The sequence below is a fragment of the Artibeus jamaicensis genome, unplaced genomic scaffold (assembly GCF_021234435.1).
Source record: "Artibeus jamaicensis isolate MK-2021 breed Jamaican fruit bat unplaced genomic scaffold, CSHL_Jam_final contig_1803, whole genome shotgun sequence".
Classification (NCBI taxonomy): Eukaryota; Metazoa; Chordata; class Mammalia; order Chiroptera; family Phyllostomidae; genus Artibeus; species Artibeus jamaicensis.
In genome coordinates, this window is record NW_026521356.1 from 5,486,563 (window position 1) to 5,505,770 (window position 19,208).

At 43.5% G+C, this 19,208-nt stretch overlaps 2 protein-coding genes across 4 annotated transcripts in view; one reads left to right on the forward strand and one right to left on the reverse strand.

The window, feature by feature from the left end:
* The window catches only part of MAPK14 (mitogen-activated protein kinase 14), a 66,242-nt gene extending 57,848 nt beyond the window's left edge, over positions 1 to 8,394 (reverse strand). The window contains exon 1 of one of the 3 annotated variants that reach the window (XM_037146240.2): positions 7,852 to 8,390. In XM_037146240.2, coding sequence (XP_037002135.1) covers positions 7,852 to 7,967 — 116 coding nt within the window. In that variant the 5' untranslated portion in view covers positions 7,968 to 8,390. Of the gene's footprint in view, positions 1 to 7,851 lie in introns of all 3 variants that reach the window. The other 2 variants (XM_037146239.2, XM_037146241.2) reach the window with 2 other exon arrangements.
* Positions 8,395 to 15,831: 7,437 nt separating this feature from the next.
* The window catches only part of SLC26A8 (solute carrier family 26 member 8), a 74,484-nt gene continuing 71,107 nt past the window's right edge, over positions 15,832 to 19,208 (forward strand). Inside the window, exon 1 of the mRNA XM_037146256.2 lies at positions 15,832 to 16,016. Within this exon, the coding sequence (XP_037002151.2) occupies positions 15,832 to 16,016 (185 nt within the window). The remainder of the gene's footprint in view (positions 16,017 to 19,208) is intronic.

Sequence of the window (19,208 nt, forward strand, 5' to 3'; positions counted from 1 at the left end):
CATGAAAGAAGAGAGAAACTTGTACCTGTGAAGACAGAGAAGACAATAAATCCTACAGATTTTTTACACGGTCATATATATGTAGAATCTTTCAATCCATAAAATTTCTTCAGCCCTGGCTGGTGTGGCTCAGTGGATTGAGTGCCGGCCTGAGAACCGAATGGTCGCTGGTTCGATTCCCAGTCAGGGCACATGCCTGGGTTGTGGGCCAGGGCCCCAGTTGGGGCATGCAAGAGGCAGCCACAAGCCACACATTGATGTTTCTCTTCCTCTCTTTCTCCCACCCTTCCCCTCTCTCTAAAAATAAACACATAAAATCTTTAAAAAATAAAATAAAAAACTTTCAAGTTAACAAAGAAGTTCTGGGGGCCTCATAGCCAAAACATTAGTAGTAGGTAACGACAATCCCACCTCTGCTAAAATTACTTTAATGGAGGAATATGGTGGAGGAAGGTAAAGTAGATACAGGGCCAAATGAATGAGACCTTAAATGTAGAGGGAAGGTAAAAATGACTTTTAAAATATGACCTGATTGTAAGAAAAAACCTAGAAGCCCAAAGAAAACATTCCATCTGCCAGAAGGCTAATCTCTTGTCAAAAGTCTAGAGATAATCTCTTCGCTCCTTTCCTTTTGGCAACACAAACCTGAAAAACTGAAGTGAGCCCATGCTTTTTAAAGAGCTTGAGGTCCCTCAGTTTCCAGGGCCCACCAAAAGTACTAGCTTTGGTGCCCTGAGCTTTCTGGAATGAGAGTTGCGAGCATTGGCAGGACTGTGCACCAACTCACCTGACTCTCCCATTCAACCCTATACTACTGGGTAGGCCAAAAAGACCATTTAATTTTTTTCCATAAAATGAAAGACACATTTTTTTACCCTGGCTGGTGTGACTCAATGAATTAAGGGCCAGTCTGTGAACCACAAGGTCACCAGTTCAATTCCCAGTTAGGGCACATGCCTGGTTGCAGGCCAGGTCCCCAGTAGGGAGGCATGTAAGAGGCAAGCACACATTGATGTTTCTCTCCCTCTCTTCCCTCCTCCCCTGCTTCCCCCCCTCTCTAAAAAATAAATGAAATCTCTGAAATAAATAAATAAAATGATTGCTTAAAAACAAGACACATTTTTCATTTTCACCAATAACTTTATTGACTTGGATGTTTTGAGTATGTCAGCTATCTCCCACATGGTATAACGTTGATTGTTCTCAATAATGTCTCAATTTGGTCACTATGAACTTCAACTGGTCTAGTCCACTGTGGAGCTTTGTCCAGGGACAAATCTCCAGCACAAAACTTCACAAACCACTTTCGACACATTCAATCAGTCACAGCACCTTCTCCATACACCGCACAAATATTTTTTTGCAATTCAGTTGTTCTTACACCTTTCTTGAAATAACAAAATGTAATATATTGAAAATGTTGCATATTTTCTTCCATCTTCAATGTTAAAATGGTTACACAAAAATTCACCAATTTTAAGGGTTTTTTTTTAAGTTTTTTTAAATGCACACTGATATGACAGCTGTCATAAAACAATCTTACAAAATTATTTTCAGTGAAATTGGAAACAAATAAGAGCTACTAGAGCCATCTTACAGAAAAAAACAAACAAACTTTTTGGCCAACACAATACAATTAGCATCTGTAATTGATAAAAAATGGAAATAAAAAACCCCAGAGCAGAATGATCTGTTAGAATACAAGTTAGATCATGTCTCTTCATGGGCATAACCCTCCATGGCTTCCCTTCTCATCCAAGAGTCAAAGACACAGTTCTTACAAAGGCAAAAGAGACCCTACATGATCCCTGTACGTCTGCAGCCCCTCTCGCTACCTCCTCCTACCATGACTATTCGGCCCCTGGTTCATTCGGCTCTAGCCAAACCGGTCTACTAGCTATTCCTAGAGAACAAAGGGCCTTTGCCTCATGAGGGGCCTCTGCACCAGCTGACTGATCCCTCAGCCTGAAACGTTCTTGCCTCCACGCCCACATCCAACAGGTGTTCTACGTCACCTCCCTCAGGTTTGTGCTCAACTGTCATTTCATCCAAGGCCTACTCTGCCTACGCGACATAAAAGTGCAACAGAGCCGTCCCCAGCACTCCCTCACCTTTCCCCACAGCACTTATCGCTTGACATACTATCAATTTTACTTATTTTCTACTTCTATTTCCACCCCCCTTAGAATATAGTTTCTTAAGGGCAGAAATTTTTGTCTCTTTTTCCCAGTAGGTGCTCAAAGTATTGATATATACAGAGTCCTATCCTCAAAGAGATTAGCATGAACACATCTTCTATTCCTTTGCCTCCTAACCCTATACCCTGTAATACTTCTAAGTTCAGACAGTGGCACTAAAATCTACTTACTGTCCTAAGCCAAAACTCAGGGTCTTTCTGTACCACTTTCTCCCCCACATTCCACCTGGAAACCAAGCATGTCACAACCCAGGACCCATTTTTCAAATGTGCAGAATTTACAGGCCACCATTTTCTTCTTCCCGAACATAAAATTTTAAAAAAGAATAAAATGCTGAAAAGCCAGTTAATTTTATAAATCTTTAACACATATGTACTTAATTAATGGAAGCACTATACAAAGAAAAACTACTTCTAATAGTGAAAGCTTCACTTACAAAAAAAATATTAATGTTTAAAGAGATCTTTTTGTCCCGAAGGAACATGTGCATGACTTCCAAGTACATGGCAACCCTGAGATGAAATCTCTAGATTTCAAGTCAGAGAACCCAGTTTATAATGAGGTTTTGGGTTTTTTTAAGCTAAGCACTACAGTACTTGTAACTCTTGGATAGGAACAAATCAGTACCAAATTTCATAGTAAAAAGTAAAAATCCAATGTATTTTCACCGGTCTGGAGAAACAATTATTTCTATTTATATCCTATACTTACATAACACAACCATACACAGAATTCCCAAATTCACAAAATGTACATTGAAGAATTTCAAACCACCAAGATTCATAAATTCAGGAATTAACTATGTGCAGTGTCTAATAATTTTGTGGGGAAAAATTTAATCTGCACAACGAATTCATTTTTCAGTTCATCCATACTGAGGAAGACATGTAACTTTAATAAGTCAAGGCATCACCACGCAGACTAGCCGTGCACTGGCAGTGGTAGGACTGGTTGCACATAATCACAGCTCTGTCACAAGTGACCCAGCAACCCCTCTTCACAAAAGGAAGGAGTAGGGAGGCAAAGAGCACAACCTCATCAGCAGATAAAGGAAAGGAGACTTATAAAGTCTTGAAACCCCGGAATCAACCCCAAGTAGCATCGACGAGTATGCCTGCCATTCCTTCTATGAATGAGTCCAGCTCCTCAGCTACATAACTCAGCTAATGATGCCGCCTTTCATAAAGCCAGGAGAAACTGAATGATAATACTTTGGATGGAAATACTTTATAAAGTATCAAATCCCATTAAAATTCTAGTTAATTCTAAAAGGGGAGTGAATAAACTCAGCGAATTCTTCCACCTTTGAATCCTAAGGCGGGGGGGGGGGGGGCGGCAGGCTCAGAGCCATCTGCACAGCTGCCCATGAAAAGCAAAGTCAACATAGAGATCACCTCTGAGGACGAGTCTCCTTAGCATCAAAAAATTAAACTGGCAGCCCTGGCCAGATGGCACAGTTAGTTGGAGCGACACCTATACACTAAAACGTTGCAGGTTCAATCCAGGTCAGGGTCCAACCTAGGCTGCAGGTTCCCTGGTCGGGCGCGTACCCAACTGATCCATGTTTCTCTCTCCTCCCCACTCCTTTTCCTCTCTTGTATCAATTAACATATCCTCAGGTGAGAATTTTAAAAAAGAGAGAAATTAAAACTGGCAAAATTGAGAAGCTAGAGGCCCAGAATACCCTTATTTTAGAATGGGAACCAGTGGAAAAGTATCAGTGAGAAAATGGGGTTTGATAAAGAAAATGACTTCATAGCCAACTTGACTGAACTCCGTCTTAAAAGTCTTTATGTAGCCCTGGCTGGTGTAGCTCAATGGATTGAGCACGGACCTGCGAACCACACGATCGCGGTTCAATTCCCAGTCAGGGCACATGCCTGGGTTGCAGGCCAGTTCCCAGCAGCGGACTCATGAGAGGCAACCATACATTGATATTTCTCTCCTCCTCTCCTTCCCTTCCTCTCTAAAGATAAATAAATAAAATATTTTTTAAAAAAGTATTTATGTAGCAATATGAATATTTAAATATTTACTGGTTAGCAATGATAACATGTAGCCAATGACATCATCTTTGTTACAAAGAAAAGCAAATGGGAAGTTAGATCAGCCTGGGACTATTATCACCACAAGAAAAGTAAAGGGCAAACCTTTCTCATTGATCAGAAGTCAAAGAAGTCACCTTTGCATACTCAATAATGTCATATTTCTATCTACTTGTACCCTGGCTCATCCTAAAATTTTTTTTAAAACAAAAGATTTAAAATGGTAAATGGCCATTAGTACTAAAAAAAATTAGCTTCATTTATTTTTATTATATTCATTAATATACCATCTTGTTCCGCAAGCATTTGGGGAGCTGGATTTGATTTCTTAGTAAAATCTGTCAACCTCTTACTACAAGTCTTGTTATATACATTATATACTGATGATAAATACCATAAACTGCACAGCACAATGCCAGGAACAGAGTAAGCAATCCATAAAATGTGATTACTATTCACATCAGGTTGTAAACTCTCTGAGAGGAAGGCATTACCTCGCTCTGTCTCATCTGCTCTCAGGTCTACAGTTGGTGCTTAATAAATACCGCTGAATAAACAATTGAATATGACTTAAGAACAATTCTCAACTCTCACCTATTTTACATTACCAGTGCCTTCCACCTCCTCTAATCAACAGCAAGGGTCTGGAAAACCATACCCCAGAGAAAAGGCATTTAAGTTCCTGTTTGTATTTCCTTAAAATAACCACAAAGATTCCTGTCCCCAAACCACAAAATCAATGCTTTGCAACAGTGTATTCTTAAACAATTTTACTTCATTTCCCCTCAAACAATGCACAAGGTTCCTTAAAACTGCAAGACTTAGTTTAGTTCCCTTTCCTCCTTAAAAAGGAAAGGCATATTTATAAAACCCTGTAATTCTCAAATTTCTAGTATGAGTCCTTGATCTTTAATTCATGGATGGTTTATCACACTGGCTCTATTTGCTTTTTTATTATATATTTAGTATAAGTTAAAATCATAAAAATTGCCTTACTATAAAAATGAAATTTTAAATTACACATCAAAGTATATCATACTTCAGAATAATCAAATTAGGAAACTGACACATTTCAATGATGTCGGATTCCTTAAAATACTTTCAACAATAGTTTTGGGAACAGACTTCAGGCCTAGTTCTACGAGTCACACAAGAAATTCTGTGTTATTACTTTTTAGTTGAGATTCCTCTTAGGCATAAAACAGTATCACCAACCTGATTGCTAAATCTTTTTCACCAGATTTTAGTACAAATTCTCTAAATTATGTGGATTCAATTTCATTTGGTTATTTCCTAAAATCAAATTTGCACTCAAAGGATGAATGAAGATGGTGAAAAAAAAAATACAAGCACCAAAATGAATTCTAAAAAAAGTTACAAAAGGAAGTATTTTCTGCCTCATGTGAAAAGTTCCTAATTGAAAGGACAACTTCAAATAACTACTCTGAAGAACACTTACTTGTAAATCTAAGTTCTGATATTTTTAACCCAAAACAGGTTATAGTTGTTTACAGTCAATTGTGACGTGTATTAGTTGTATTTTCCTCCACCGAGGGCTATAGTCACACCATAAGTCCCCTTCACAGAAATAATACCAAAAGAACAACCTCTGCCTCCCTGGAAGGACACACAAGAAACTTAAGGGTGGTTGTCTCTGAGGAAAGGAGTAGCATCTTTGCAGAACAGAAAAAAAGACTTTTTACTGAACATACTTTAATATTTTAAGGTATTATCTATTTTTAAAAATCTGTTTAACTTAATTATCTCAAGTGTCAGATATCTCTGGCTTCTAAGCCAGAAAAGCATACTAACACTAAAGAAACATGGAGTTCTTTTAATGGAACTGTAAATCTGGATCTCCAGATGCAGAACAGAGCTATTCACACCAACAGCAGGGAAACCTTGCAAGCAGTTCTTTTCAAGTTCACTAAACTCACCATAGTTGAACTATTCTGCTGTATCATTCTATTAAAGTTTAAACATCATTGGTAACAAAAACTTGACACTACAAAAATTAATGTGTCAATTCAAGAATGAAAAACACAGTAAACTAATGAGCTAGTAAAGGAGCAATATCCAAATTTATCTTTGAAAATTAGCAAGTCGATAACACACATATATAATAAAATGTTGCAAATTCCCTTAAAACATATGCTGTCTGCTATGAAAATGTGGAAAAGATGTCAGGCATGGTGCTGTCAGAAACATGGTTCAAGCAGCGTGAACTAGATAATGCAATATGATCTCTTGCTGGACACCAATTGCACAATCTCAATTACCCAGAAGATTCTACCAAACAGGAAATTCATGATGTGACTTTAAGAAATGCAGGAATTATATTTAAAGATTAATACGTCCGAAAGGCTGGAATTTGTTTCGAAACAAGAAGTAATTTTATAGACCCCTTTTCAAATGTTGCATGGGCATGAATTACATGAATCTTTCAGATCAGGGGCTCTCAAATTACAGTAAATCTAAAATAGAGTGTATAAAACTTTGTAAGGGAAGTTAGTGAATGTTTTGGGTCCGGAAATGTTATGGTATTAATTTAATTTAAAACACACTCACAGTGTGAATTCAAACTGAAATATTCCACATCCTTATGAAAACCATCGTGTACCTCAGACTATAAATGTATAAATGTAGATAAGTCCCCTGCAAACTCTCTCAGGGGGCTTTAAAAACTTCTATTCACAAGAATTATCGTAATTAAAAAAATATTTACAATATCTCCCAGCAATGTTCAGAACTTTTTGATCTCGAGGGCCTCCAACGGATCTCACTTGCTCCAAATGAGAAAATTGTTTGTCAAACAATGCTTAAATGGGCACTGGAATGTGACTAATCAGCGAGGCCACCAGTTTCTCAAGCTGCACGGCTCTCGCAGGCACTATCACCCACCCCCCAGTCTACGGAAAGGAAATACGCCTTCAACCGAATCGGAAACACAGCACTCAAGCTGGCACAGTGCTCACCGAGATAAAGTCGGTATTTTAAGCTCTCTGGGTTGCTCCCAATGGAACTGAGAATTCAAAAAGAACCCTTCTCAAAATGGGATTTCGACAGAGGCTTGCAAAAAACCCGGAAAGGACGCCCTGCGTCGTCAGTTTTGCTCAGAAGACGGCAGCCTCCGGGTCGGGCTTTGCCCTTCTGATTCTCCCTGCAGCTCCCCGGGCTTGTCTGCTCAGAGGGCAGCCTCCGGCGCTCAGAGTGGGTGCACCTCCATAGAGGGTCCTTCTGCTCGACGCTATTAGGGAGATCCCCCCCCCCCCGGCCCCTAGAGAAAGATCCTCTCCGGGTGCCCGCCCCCGGAGCAGCAACTTCCAAGAAGGGAACACGCAGGGTGCAAACCAGGGTCGAGCGCCAGCACCACCATCCACTGCCCACCGTGGACCTGCGCCCTGCACACGGACGACTACCTACCTAGGTGTGCAGGGTGAGAGGTGCAAGGGGCACAGGAGGCGCTGGACAAGGGTCCAAGGGCAGTCATGTTTCTCCCCCAAGGAAAATTCCTGCCGCTTGGTGCAACGCTGAGCCGTGGGGGCAGGCCTGTCTCTGGGACATAAAGGCCAGCTAGCCACCACGGCCCCAGACCCAGTGACACTCACCACACTGAGCCATAGGCGCCGGAACCCACGGGGGACAGGTTCTGGTAACGCTCGGGCACCTCCCAGATTGTCTTGTTCAGCTCCTGCCGGTAGAACGTGGGCCTTTCCTGAGACATCTTCCAGCGGCGGCCGCGCGGGGAGGAGGTGGCCCTCCGGGGCCGCGCCTGCACCCGCACCCGCTCCCTGGCCCCGGTTCCCCACGCTGCAGGGCGGGGATCCCGCACCGGCTGCCTGCACAGGTGCCGCAGCCGCGACCCTGCCGACTCCCGCGCGCGCGGCCCCAACCAGCCGCAGCGGCTGGACGCGCCTCAGCGATAGGGACAAGCTCTGCTAATGGGAAGGACACACTCCAGAGCTCAAGGCTGCGCCCGCCACGATCTCCCTGCACCCTCTCCCGGATCAGGCCGACTCCGGGCTGCGCCACGGGTTACCGCTCCAGCTGCTGCTGTTCCAGTAGTCGCCGTTCCAGAAGCAGCGAACAGGAGCCACCCGCTGTACTCTCGCGAGAAGAGCTCCTGGGACTCTCCGAGAACTGAGATTTTACCCAATATGGAACCTGCCCAAGGGAGGGGGCTGATGAGAGAGGAGGACAGGGGACACAGTTCTCGCGAGAAGAGAGTAACAGCTGGAGACCAGAAGAAGAAATTCACTGCCTGTTCTTTTTAAACGCGCGAAGGCTGACCGGGAAGGAGAGGATAAGTTGGCAACACATGCCGCGTGCGCCCCACCGTGGTCGGCGGGGCAAATGCCTGGTGGAAAGTGACAGTGACAAACACGGTGTCGGGAAAGGAGCCAAAAGATCTTTGAACTGCCACTAGTCACCACCAGCAGCAGAGCACCTGCTCAGCGGAACCCGCAATTGCCAAGGAATGATTGCATTTAAAAAAGAGAGAGAAGCGTTCCGGCCAGAAAGCTGTTGCATCCCCATTGCTCAAGAACATATGGTCAGCTCTTCGGAATTCTAATAAAATCTGCCCCAAAAGCAAATATTAGCCCTGCACTAAAGCCGACGTACTACATCCAAACTCTCCTAGTAGTTTTCAAACTTTTAGGTGCATAAAAGTCACCCTGGGAGTGTAAAATTCAGATTTTCCCGGACCCGCAGGGAGTCTAATTGGATAGGTCTGAAATGGGCACCGAGAATATGCATTTTTACAATAAACCCCAAGCAGTTCTGCTTCAGGAAACACTCTGGTATTTCCCTTTGAGAACCATTTTTTAAACCAACTGACTCCTGCCCTCAAGAGCTTCCACTGAAAAGGATGTAAGCATTTACTTCATGTCTCTCAGAGTAAGAAGAACAGGGTAGAGTGGTATTAGAAAAGTCAATTGATCTTTCTTAGACCTTAGTTGGAATTCATGCAAAAGAGAGTTCCTTTCTTACATTCCCACTATTTTATAAAGCTGAACAAGATAAGTTTGTATGAGCAAATTATAACCCCATTCCTACCCTGACTGTTACCAAAACCTATTCCTATGCAAAAGCTTGTTATGGTAAGCAGAAGAATTGGACCTTCAAAGAAATAAGTAGGTCCAAGTCAGGAAAATTCTCATTGCTTCCCATGATTATTCATTCTTTGTGTTACACATCCCTTGCTGTGCTCAGATTTGCCTGGCTTGTCCCAGCATCTAGTGTGGTGCCTAGAACATAAAAGATACCCCATAAATATTTGTTGAACAAATTAGGAACAATGACCATGATCTTGACTTAGGAGGTGGTGGAGGATCATCAGTGCTTGTTGAGGACAAAAATAAAGAAAACCTAAGACCTGATTCACTGGTGATTCGTATGAAGCTTCTCTTTTTCTTTATTTTTTTCTTTTTTGAATCAATGTGGCTTAGCCTAGATTCTCTATCCTACAAAGACATGGTGCTTGAAAATGTTCCAAGTCAACCTTCAGGTTAGGGAGCTTTGAAAGAAGTAATGAAAGCTGAAGAAGGAATAGGAGCAAAAATGTGACTGAAAAAAACAAGGGCTGGGAGTGAGGAATCAAGGGGATGAGTAAATGGACAACAGAGGAAAGGAAACTTGGAAGTAGGAATTCTAAGAAATTCACAACAAACTGGGATGATGAGGTGAGAGTGACCACAAGGGTAAAGATGAAGTAAGCATTACATTTACTCAACTCATTTAACAAGTATGTACTGAATGCCTACTAGGTGCCAGGCACTTCTTATGGAAGGGTGACTAGAAAACAGACAAGTTGCTGCCTACAGGAGCTTACAATTAGTTAACTTCGGGGAAATCATTCAATGACTCAACACAAATTTATTGAGCACTTACTATATTTAGAAAAGTCAGGACCTGTTTTAGGTCCTGATGATTCAGCAATTAATGAAAGATAAAAAAAAAAACCTTGACCTTTTAGGAGCGAGGCGATTTACAAAAAGGAATAGGTACGGCGAATAACGTTTAACACAGCAGTCCAGCGAGTGTAAAACTGCAACTGCCGATCACGGATATAAGGCTGCAGGCGGGAAGGGACGGGCACTGGGCTTCGGAAGGGGCGTCGAAGCCGGTGGACCGAGAGAAAGCAGAGAGAAGACCCCGGCCGCCGTCCTTCAGCGGGAGGACCCGGGCTGCTGCAGATCCCCGGGTGCGGATCTGGGCGACCCTCTCGCCTCCAGTTTGCTCGCGCCTCTCCTGACCTGCCGAGGTTGCGGGGAGACTCCAGGCGACTTACTGAGTGTGAGGCGCGGGGCGCGGGGCGCGGGGCCTGGCCTCAGGACGGCCCTCGGTCGAGGGAGGTCGGACCTGGAAGCGAGCGGAGGCCCGGGCGGCGCAGGTCCGGGGCTCCCGCGGGAGGCGGCCCAGCTCCCTGCTCCCCACCCGCCGCCTGCGCTGCCCTTCCTCGCCCCCGCCCCCGCCCTCGCCGCCCGCCCGCCCGCCCGAACGCCCGCGGGTTCGGCCGCAACGGCTCGGGAACCGCCTGCGCCGGTGCGGGCAGCGCCGCCAGCCCGGCCGCAGCTGCGTGGGCCTCCGGCGCCCGCACTCCCGCCGCCGCCGAGGAACCCGGTGAGCCGCTGCCGGGAGGCGCCCGGGCACCGGGGCTGCAGGTCGGGGCGGCGAGGCTGCGGCGGGCCCCCGGCGTCCGCGTCCCGGTGCGAGGGACTCTCTGGTTACACTTCGAAGTCCCCGGGCGGGGGCAGCGCCCGACCCCGGCCGGGCTGCGCTCAGTCAAAAGTGTGTAATGAATGAATGACGGTCGTCCCTGGGACCTTATCGCTCAGAGGTATTTTCTTTGATTTTGAAAGGCCGCGTGGAATGGCAGTGACAGTTGTGTGCGTTTTGCGAAGTGAATCCCTTCAGCTCGTTGGTCTGAACTGTCAGACCCCCCAGAAGTGGTGCGCTGCCGGCCTCACCCCACCACCCGTCCATCTCCTGAGGCCCGACCGCCCAGGCGCGCCCCCTACGTTCAGACCTCACTGCTTTTGTTCATTCACTGTGTTCCCTGTGACCGAGTCCACGCTTCCACCACCCCCCTTAGCCCCTTTCTCTTCGTATCAAAGCCTATGTGTCAGTGGCCCCTGTGGAGCCTTCTCCAACATCCTCACCCCAACAGTGAGTTCTCTCCAACACCCCCTAATTGTTATACTCTCACCACGTCACAATAAGATGGTTGTTTCTGTGTCCAGTGGTCAGCTCAGCTCCATGGGGGCTGTCCTCTTATTATCCCTCCCAGCCACTAGGCGCAGTGACTGAAGGACACTAAAAGCAATGCTCTGTTTTTGTCTGTTCTAATATTTTGCTGGTTTGTGCCTGTTCTAATATTCCCCGTAAAAATGTAGGTGATAAGGGGGAAAGAAGTGTTTCTGATGGAATTCCAAATGCTTATTTTGAAGTTTTTAAAGTGAATTTCACCTTCCCATGAGTATAGAGAACATAAAAGATGTTTCAGACAATATTGGAGGAAAAATTCTTGCAACTAAATTAGGCTCAGGATTTCATGTATGTTGGGTTGCATTTAAATTTTTTGTTCTTGACTTTTAAAATACTTTCAACATTATGTAAATGAATCAATGGGTGGCTGGATAGATAGGGGTCTTTTAGGGGTTGAAGGAGCTAGGTCAAAAGTGCCTGTATTTTAACAGTGCCCCCCAATTTAGCATTGAAAGGCTAAATAAAATAATTGGCTACATTTACAGTGGTTCGCATACTTTATGGTGTGTTGGAATCGCCTGGAGGCCTACCTTAACCATACTGCTGGCCCATCCTCAGAGTTTCTGATTAGTTTAGGTCTTGCTTGGTGGAGCCTGAGAATTTGCATTTCTAACCTAGTTCCCAGGTGGTGGTGATGCTGTTTATGTAAGCACCGAGTGTGATTTACAGAGATTAAATAAATTGCTACTAGTTCATAGTGAACCCAGATACCCTAAATTATGTCACATTTATGTCACAAAAATGAAACTGTAACAAGTTCATACCCACGGTTCACCCGCCTAAATATTTTGTCTGATGGCCGGTAGCATCAGAGAATTGTTTTCTAAGTGGACGTTTATCTTCCAGATTATGGGTAGAGTTTTGCGTGATGTTGATCTCATTGCGGGCAGAGGCCCCATCCAGCTAACGCTTAGCAGACAGTAACAGAGACTCCCCCTTGTGTTGTGTCTTGGCTGGAAGGTCATTATCCCATCAACATAGTTTGGATGATGTTTTTCTGAAATGCATCACCTTTCCACACCGAACTACATCTGCCACTTGTTAGCAGGAGCTTCTGGTCACTGCACCTTGTGGGGAAAGGGTCCTGCTAGTGCATAAAAATGAACCACTAGGGTTTCTATGAAATCAAGAAAGATATAATGGAGCTAAAGAAATTCCAGAGAAGACTACGAAAAAAACACCCAATAAGGAAATCATGTGTTTTCTCTTACTGCCATAGCCAGGCATGGGATGAACCCTTTAACACCACCCTTCCACGTGCCCCTCCTAGTCACCTCACTGGGGCCCCACAGGTTATGACCCCTCCCCTAGGCTACTGTAACAGTAATAGTGATCGTCTCCAGTTGGCCTTTTTAGCTCCGGCTCTAACTCCAAGCAAGTGCTGTTCAGTGAACTTAACGTGATGGGGAAAATGTTTTACATATGTGCTGTCTGGTACAGTAGCCCCTGGCACCTGTGGCTGTTGAGCACTTGAAATGTGGCTAGTGTGATGGAGGAACTGAATTTTTAATTTCATTTTATTTTAACTAAGTTGAGTTTAAATAGCTGCAGGTGGCTCGGGCTGCTGCCTGAGACAGCTCCAGACCACGGCATTGACACAATTCATCTTCTGAGGCAGGGCTCTCTGTGCATAGCACTACATTTGCTCCAACACTTTCAATAGCTAAAGTGTCCAGGTTGGACCCAGCAGTCAAGACCCTTTAATAGGCCTCAATCTACTTTTTGGGAACTTAACATTGACTTTGCTAAGATTTATTGAACTACTTGCCTTATTACCTTATTGTCTCTGAAATTATCCTGTCCTACTCCTAAAACACCTTATTCTCCTTCCTGCCCCCAGTGTAGACAGAGCAAAGCTCAGATCTCATCTCCTCCAGGAGGTCTTCCTCATCCTTCTAGGCTGGGAATATTAATTCCACTCTGTAGGAGGTTACATTGTATTCGGGTTCGGCATCTATTTTGGAATCGGAAAGGCTGAGTTCAGACTCTGGCTCTGCTATTATTGTAGGACCCCGAGGAACTCACTAAATTCGACAGTAAGTTGAAGGCTAGGAGATGAAGGCCACCCCCTGAATATCAATGATGTAGACTGAAGTCAAGAAAATGAAACACTACTTTCCATAAGTGAACTAATAGGATATGATGCCTCCAAAGGGTACAACAACAGGAAATGTAAATACTTAGCTTTGAAAGAGAGGGAAATTCTCGGGGGATAAACTATAATTTGTGATGAGAGGAGAGGATTTTGTGTGTCTTCAATAACAATACTCTTGATACACAAGTCATACGTGGTGGCCTACGGGCTGAATCCAGCCTTCAGAGGTGTTTATTTAAATGTGTACTATCTTTTTGAAAATATGTAAAGTAATCGAGAACATTTAAAAATCGGAACTCCAGATAAAATCTGGAATTATGGCTTCTCTTGGAAAAGATCAGATCTGGCCATGCTGGGCCCAGCATGACCCACCACAGCCACTGCTGGGCTGAGTAGCTGCTGCTGTCCCCGCCCCCTCCCCAGTCCCACTGCCGCCGCTGTTCTCGACGACGTTCATGCACTGCCTGTTCTCACCACCCCGTCCTCACTGCCACTTTCACAAACAAAATGCTGGATTCTAGACCCTGGATCTGATCCAGGATGGCAGGTACTATAGTTTCAATATAATTAACAAGTTCAGTAGGCTCTTTTAGTTGCCAGGAACACGTATTCTAGTAATGAAACTTTATTGTAAGATTACATATTAAAAAAAGGAAGGCTGGCTCAAATATTTCTATGGGTGGGAGAAAAAAAGGAAATATTACTTATGTATTAATGTACAATTCTACCTGTTTTTCTTTTCTGTAGAAGACACGAAGTACTAATTCTCTTAAGTGATACATTGTAAAACAGCTCTTCCATCCTCCTCTGTATTCCCCAACCACATTCTCACTTCTTTACTGAATTTGTGATTTTAGTTCAAGGTGTGAATTTGTGATTTTAGCACAGTACTGCTACCCAATGCTTTGAGGGTAAAACTACAATACGTAACTATGGCCCAGCTACTTAACTTTTCTAAAACCTCAGTATTATCACTTACAAAATAGGGATAACAGCAGTACTAGGATTGTTGTGGAAATTAAATGAAAACACTGATGAAAAAAATCTACTGCAGTGCTAGCCATATAGTAAGTGCTCTGCAGAGGCTGGTGATGATGTGGGTGTGTGATCACTGGGAGGGAAGATGGCTTTGATGGCACATTAAACATATTCCCAGCCTCAGCTATTAATGAACTATTTCTATGACCTATATACTTTGTGTTTGCCAATGTATTTTAGAGCTATGATACATATATACCTTTTTATATTTATGTGGAAGAATTTTAGAGTTTATGCCTTTCTTATTTTTCAAAAACACAGATGATAAAGAATGATTACACTTCCTTGCAGAGATGGAACTATATCCATCCTCATGAACTCCTCCTTCTCATTCCCTTAAAAGAGCAAGACCATACAGAGTTTTAAAGCTTAACATGACCCTTAGAGATCATATGGCCCAACCACCGTCATTTTACAGACAAGGAAACTGACACTGAAACTGATTTTATAAGAAACTTGGCCCCAGTCGGGCAGCTAGTTAGAAAAACAGCCAGGGCTAGATCCCTAGTATCCTGAGACCCTGTGCAATGCTTTTTCTGCTACACCATGAGGTCACTAATTGAATACTACATAGTCATTAAGAAATATTTCTTGAGGGGCTGCTAAGTCTCAGGCACTATTCTGAGTCCTGAGAAAACAGCCATGAACAGTCAAAGTCCTGCCTCTTAGACTCCCATTTTAGTGTGGGAAACAGACAATGGTCAAATAAACAGTGCTAGATCGGGTGCTATGAAGCTCAGGGAAGGGTCGAGAGATAATAATGCTACTTCAATAGAGAAGAAATTAGGAAGACACTGTGCTCACTGACCACTTAATCCTCCGCATTTTTTTGGTGATAGTTAGTGTATACTGACTTGTACCTCTTAATCATTTTCCTATAACACAATTGAATATAAATAAAACTAGGCTTCCTAGCAGGACACCTGGGTTCTAGTCCCAACTCTAATTGGGTAATAGTCAGGTCTGTTTAAACTTTGGAGCCCCAGTTTCTCCAAAATTAGAATAATTCTCACCTTGCATTCTTTATAGGGTGGTTTTGAGTATAAAATTGTAAAATGCATGAGAAAGTTTTATAATACTGCAATGTGCTAGGCAAATATAAGGTATCATGATTTGGAAATTTTACTCAAAAGGGTCTAGGTTTTTTAAATTGCTTTTTGTTCGATCTGTTTTCACCCATCCAGGAATGATGCAACCAGAGGGTAGCAATCAAGAGTTTGACTCTAAATATAGGGAGAATTCTTTCACGTACGATGTTAAGCGAGATGTGTACAATGAGGAGACCTTTCAACAGGAACACAGAAGGAAGTCCGCTTCCTCTGGGAACATGGACATCGACATCACCACCTTCAGACACCACGTCCAGTGCCGGTGCGTGTGCGCGGCCATTCACCTGCCGCCCAGCTGGCAGCACCGCAGCCCCATTTGACTCCTTCCGCTGCCTACTTCTGTCTTCCCCCTCTGAGTTCCTGTCGTCGGAACCGTAGTTTACTGAGTGATTTCTCCTCAGTTGTGTGTGTGTGTGCTGTGTCCTGTAGCACCTTCTTGAGTGTAAACTTCTTGAGCACAGAGACCTAGGATGTCCCCCACAGCATCTAAGGGTGATATTTAACAAATGCGTTGTTTGATTAACCACCATTACCAGTCTCCTAACAACAAAAGCAAAAAGCAACCAGGGTGGATGAATTAATGGCAGCCGAATGGCATCCTTTTAATCTCACAGCCAGCCGTGCCCTCGCAGCACTCGTGATCACCAACAGGGGACCCCCCCCCCACATCTGACACTCGCTGCGACCATGCGGCCCTACAGTCCAGGGGCTCCCAACCTGTTTCCTGTCGTGAGACTTTTAGCAGTCTGCGAAAGCTTACAAACCTCTTTGCAGAATATTCCTTTTACTTTTTTACTGTGGTAAATATATATGTTCCCACATTATATTATAAATGTGTATAACATTATAAATATAAATATATAACACTAAATATAGTATAAGTATATATAACACTAAATTAGCAGTTTTATCTATTTTTAAGTGTACCAATCAGCATTAATGACATTCACAATATTGTGTAACCATCACCATTATCTGTTTCCAAAACTTTCACTACCTTAAACAGAAACTCTGTACCCACTGAGTAATAAATCCCCACTTTTCCCTCCTCTCTGGCTCTTGGTAACCTCTCTCCTACTTTCTGTCTCTATGAATTGCCTATTCTCAATATTTCACTTAAGCCGAACTGTACAATATTTATCTTTCATGAGCAGCTTATTCCACTTGGCCATGTGGTCCAGGTTCATCCACATTGGAGCACGAATCAGTACTTCATTTTATGGCTGATGACACTCCATTATGTGTATACGGCCCGTTTTGTTTAGTTTATCCACTAGTCTGCTGGAGGACACTTGGGTTGTTTCTACTACTCAGTTATTATGAATAATGCTGCCATGAGAGTTGGCATAGAAGTGTCTGTTACGTCCTTGTTTTCAGTCCTTTTAGGCATATCCCTAGGAGTAGAATTGTTGGATCACATGGAAATTCTGTCTTTAACTTTTTGAGGAAATGCCAGATGTTTCTACAACAGCTATACCACGGTACATTCACACCAGCAATGTTCAAGTGTTTTGATTTCTCAATATCCTGTACTTTTATTATTTACCATTTTTTATTATAGATTTCTAGTAGGTGTGAAGTGGTGTCTCTCTGTGGGTTTGCTTGTTTGTTTTCCATTTCCCAATGACCAAATATGACGGCCATCTTTTCATGTACTTATTGGTCATTTGTGTGTCTTCTTTGGAGAAATGTCTGTTTTCCTTTGCCCTTTTTAAAATTAGGCTTTTTGCCTTTTGTTGAGTTGTAGGAGTTCTTTATATGTTCTGGATAGTAAATCCTTATCAATATATAATTTGCAAATATTTTCTCCCATTCTGTAGGCTGTCTTTTCACTCTGTGGTTAGTGTCCTTTGGTGCACCAGTTTTGTTTTTTTTTTAATTTTTTTATTGATTATGCTGTTACAGTTGTTCTATTTCCCCTGCTTCGTTCCCCTCCACCCTACCCCCCGTCCCCACCATTACCCCCCCTTTAGTTTATGTCCGTGTGTCTCAAGTTCTTTAGATTCTATATTTCCCATACTATTCTTGCCCCCCATCTGTTTTCTATCTACTGTCTATGCTACTTATTTTCTGTACCTTCTCTCCTCTTCTGCTCCTCCCACTCCCCTGTTGCTAACCCTCCTTGAGATCTTCATTTCTATGTTTCCACTCCTGATCTAGCTGTCCTTTTAGTTTGCTTTCGTTTTAGGTGTGATTCTTAATAACTGTGAGTTTGTTGTCCTTTCACTGTTCATGTTTCTTTAACTTCTTTTTCTTAGATGAGTCCCTTTAACATTTCATATAATAAGGGCTTGGTGATGATGAACTCCTTGAATTTGATCTTATCTGAGAAGCACTTTATCTGTCCTTCCATTCTAAATGCAAGTTTTGCTGGATAGAGCAATCTTGGTTGTGGGTCTTTGGATTTCATGACTTGGAATACCTCTTTCCAGCCCCTCCTTGCCTGTAAGGTCTCTTTTGAGAAATCTGCTGACAGTCTGATGGGGACTCCTTTGTAGGTGACTGTCCCCTTAGCTCTTGCTGCTTCTAGGATTCTCTCCTTCATTTTAATCTTGGCTAATGTAATGATGATGTGCCTTGGTGTGTTCCTTCTTGGGTCCAACTTCTTTGGGACTCTCTGAACTTCCTGGATTTCCTGGAAGTCTATTTCCTTTACCAGATTGGGGAACTTCTCCTTTATTATTTGTTCAAATAAGTTTTCCACTGGTGGCTGTGCCTTTCCCCCTTCTGGTACCCCTATAATTCGGATGGAGCATTTAAAGATGTCCTGGAGGTTCCTAAGACTCTCCTCATTTCTTTGAATTCTTGCTTCTTGACTCTTTTCTGTTTGGCCATTATTTGCTTTCTTCTGGTCCACTCCATTGATTTGAGTCCCAGTTTCCTTTTCATCGCTATTGGTTTCCTGTGCAATTCCATTCATTTCAATTAGTTTCTGCCTTCATATGTTTGTCTAATTTGTGGCTATAATCAACCAGTTCTGTGAGGATCCTGATCGCCAGTGTTTTAAACTGTGCGTCTGAGAGTTTTGCTATTTCTTCATCGCTTAGATTTATAGGCTCTGGGGCTTTGTGATCTTCTTGAGCCATTTTTGTTCTGTTCGCGCCCTTTAAGTGTGAGGAGCGGAGCCTTGGAATACCAGGTCGCTGGGTTGTGACGCTGTATGTGGGGGTGTGGTCAGAGCGGGGAAATGGCGGCCCCCTCTGCTGTTTCGTGCTGCTGGGTGAGGAGCAGAGGCTTAGGTAGTTCACCTGGGTCGGGCCACTCAGAGTCGCTGGGTTATGACGCTGTATGTGGCGGTGGGGTCAGAGCAGGGAAATGGCAGTGCCCTTCCTGCCGCTTGCTGCGGGAACCCGCTGGGTCCCAGTCCAATCGCCTACTCCCTCGCTTGTCTATCCACACACCAAAGCGAGACCACAGTCAACCCGAAGCCCTGCTCCCTCGCTGTTTCCCCGAG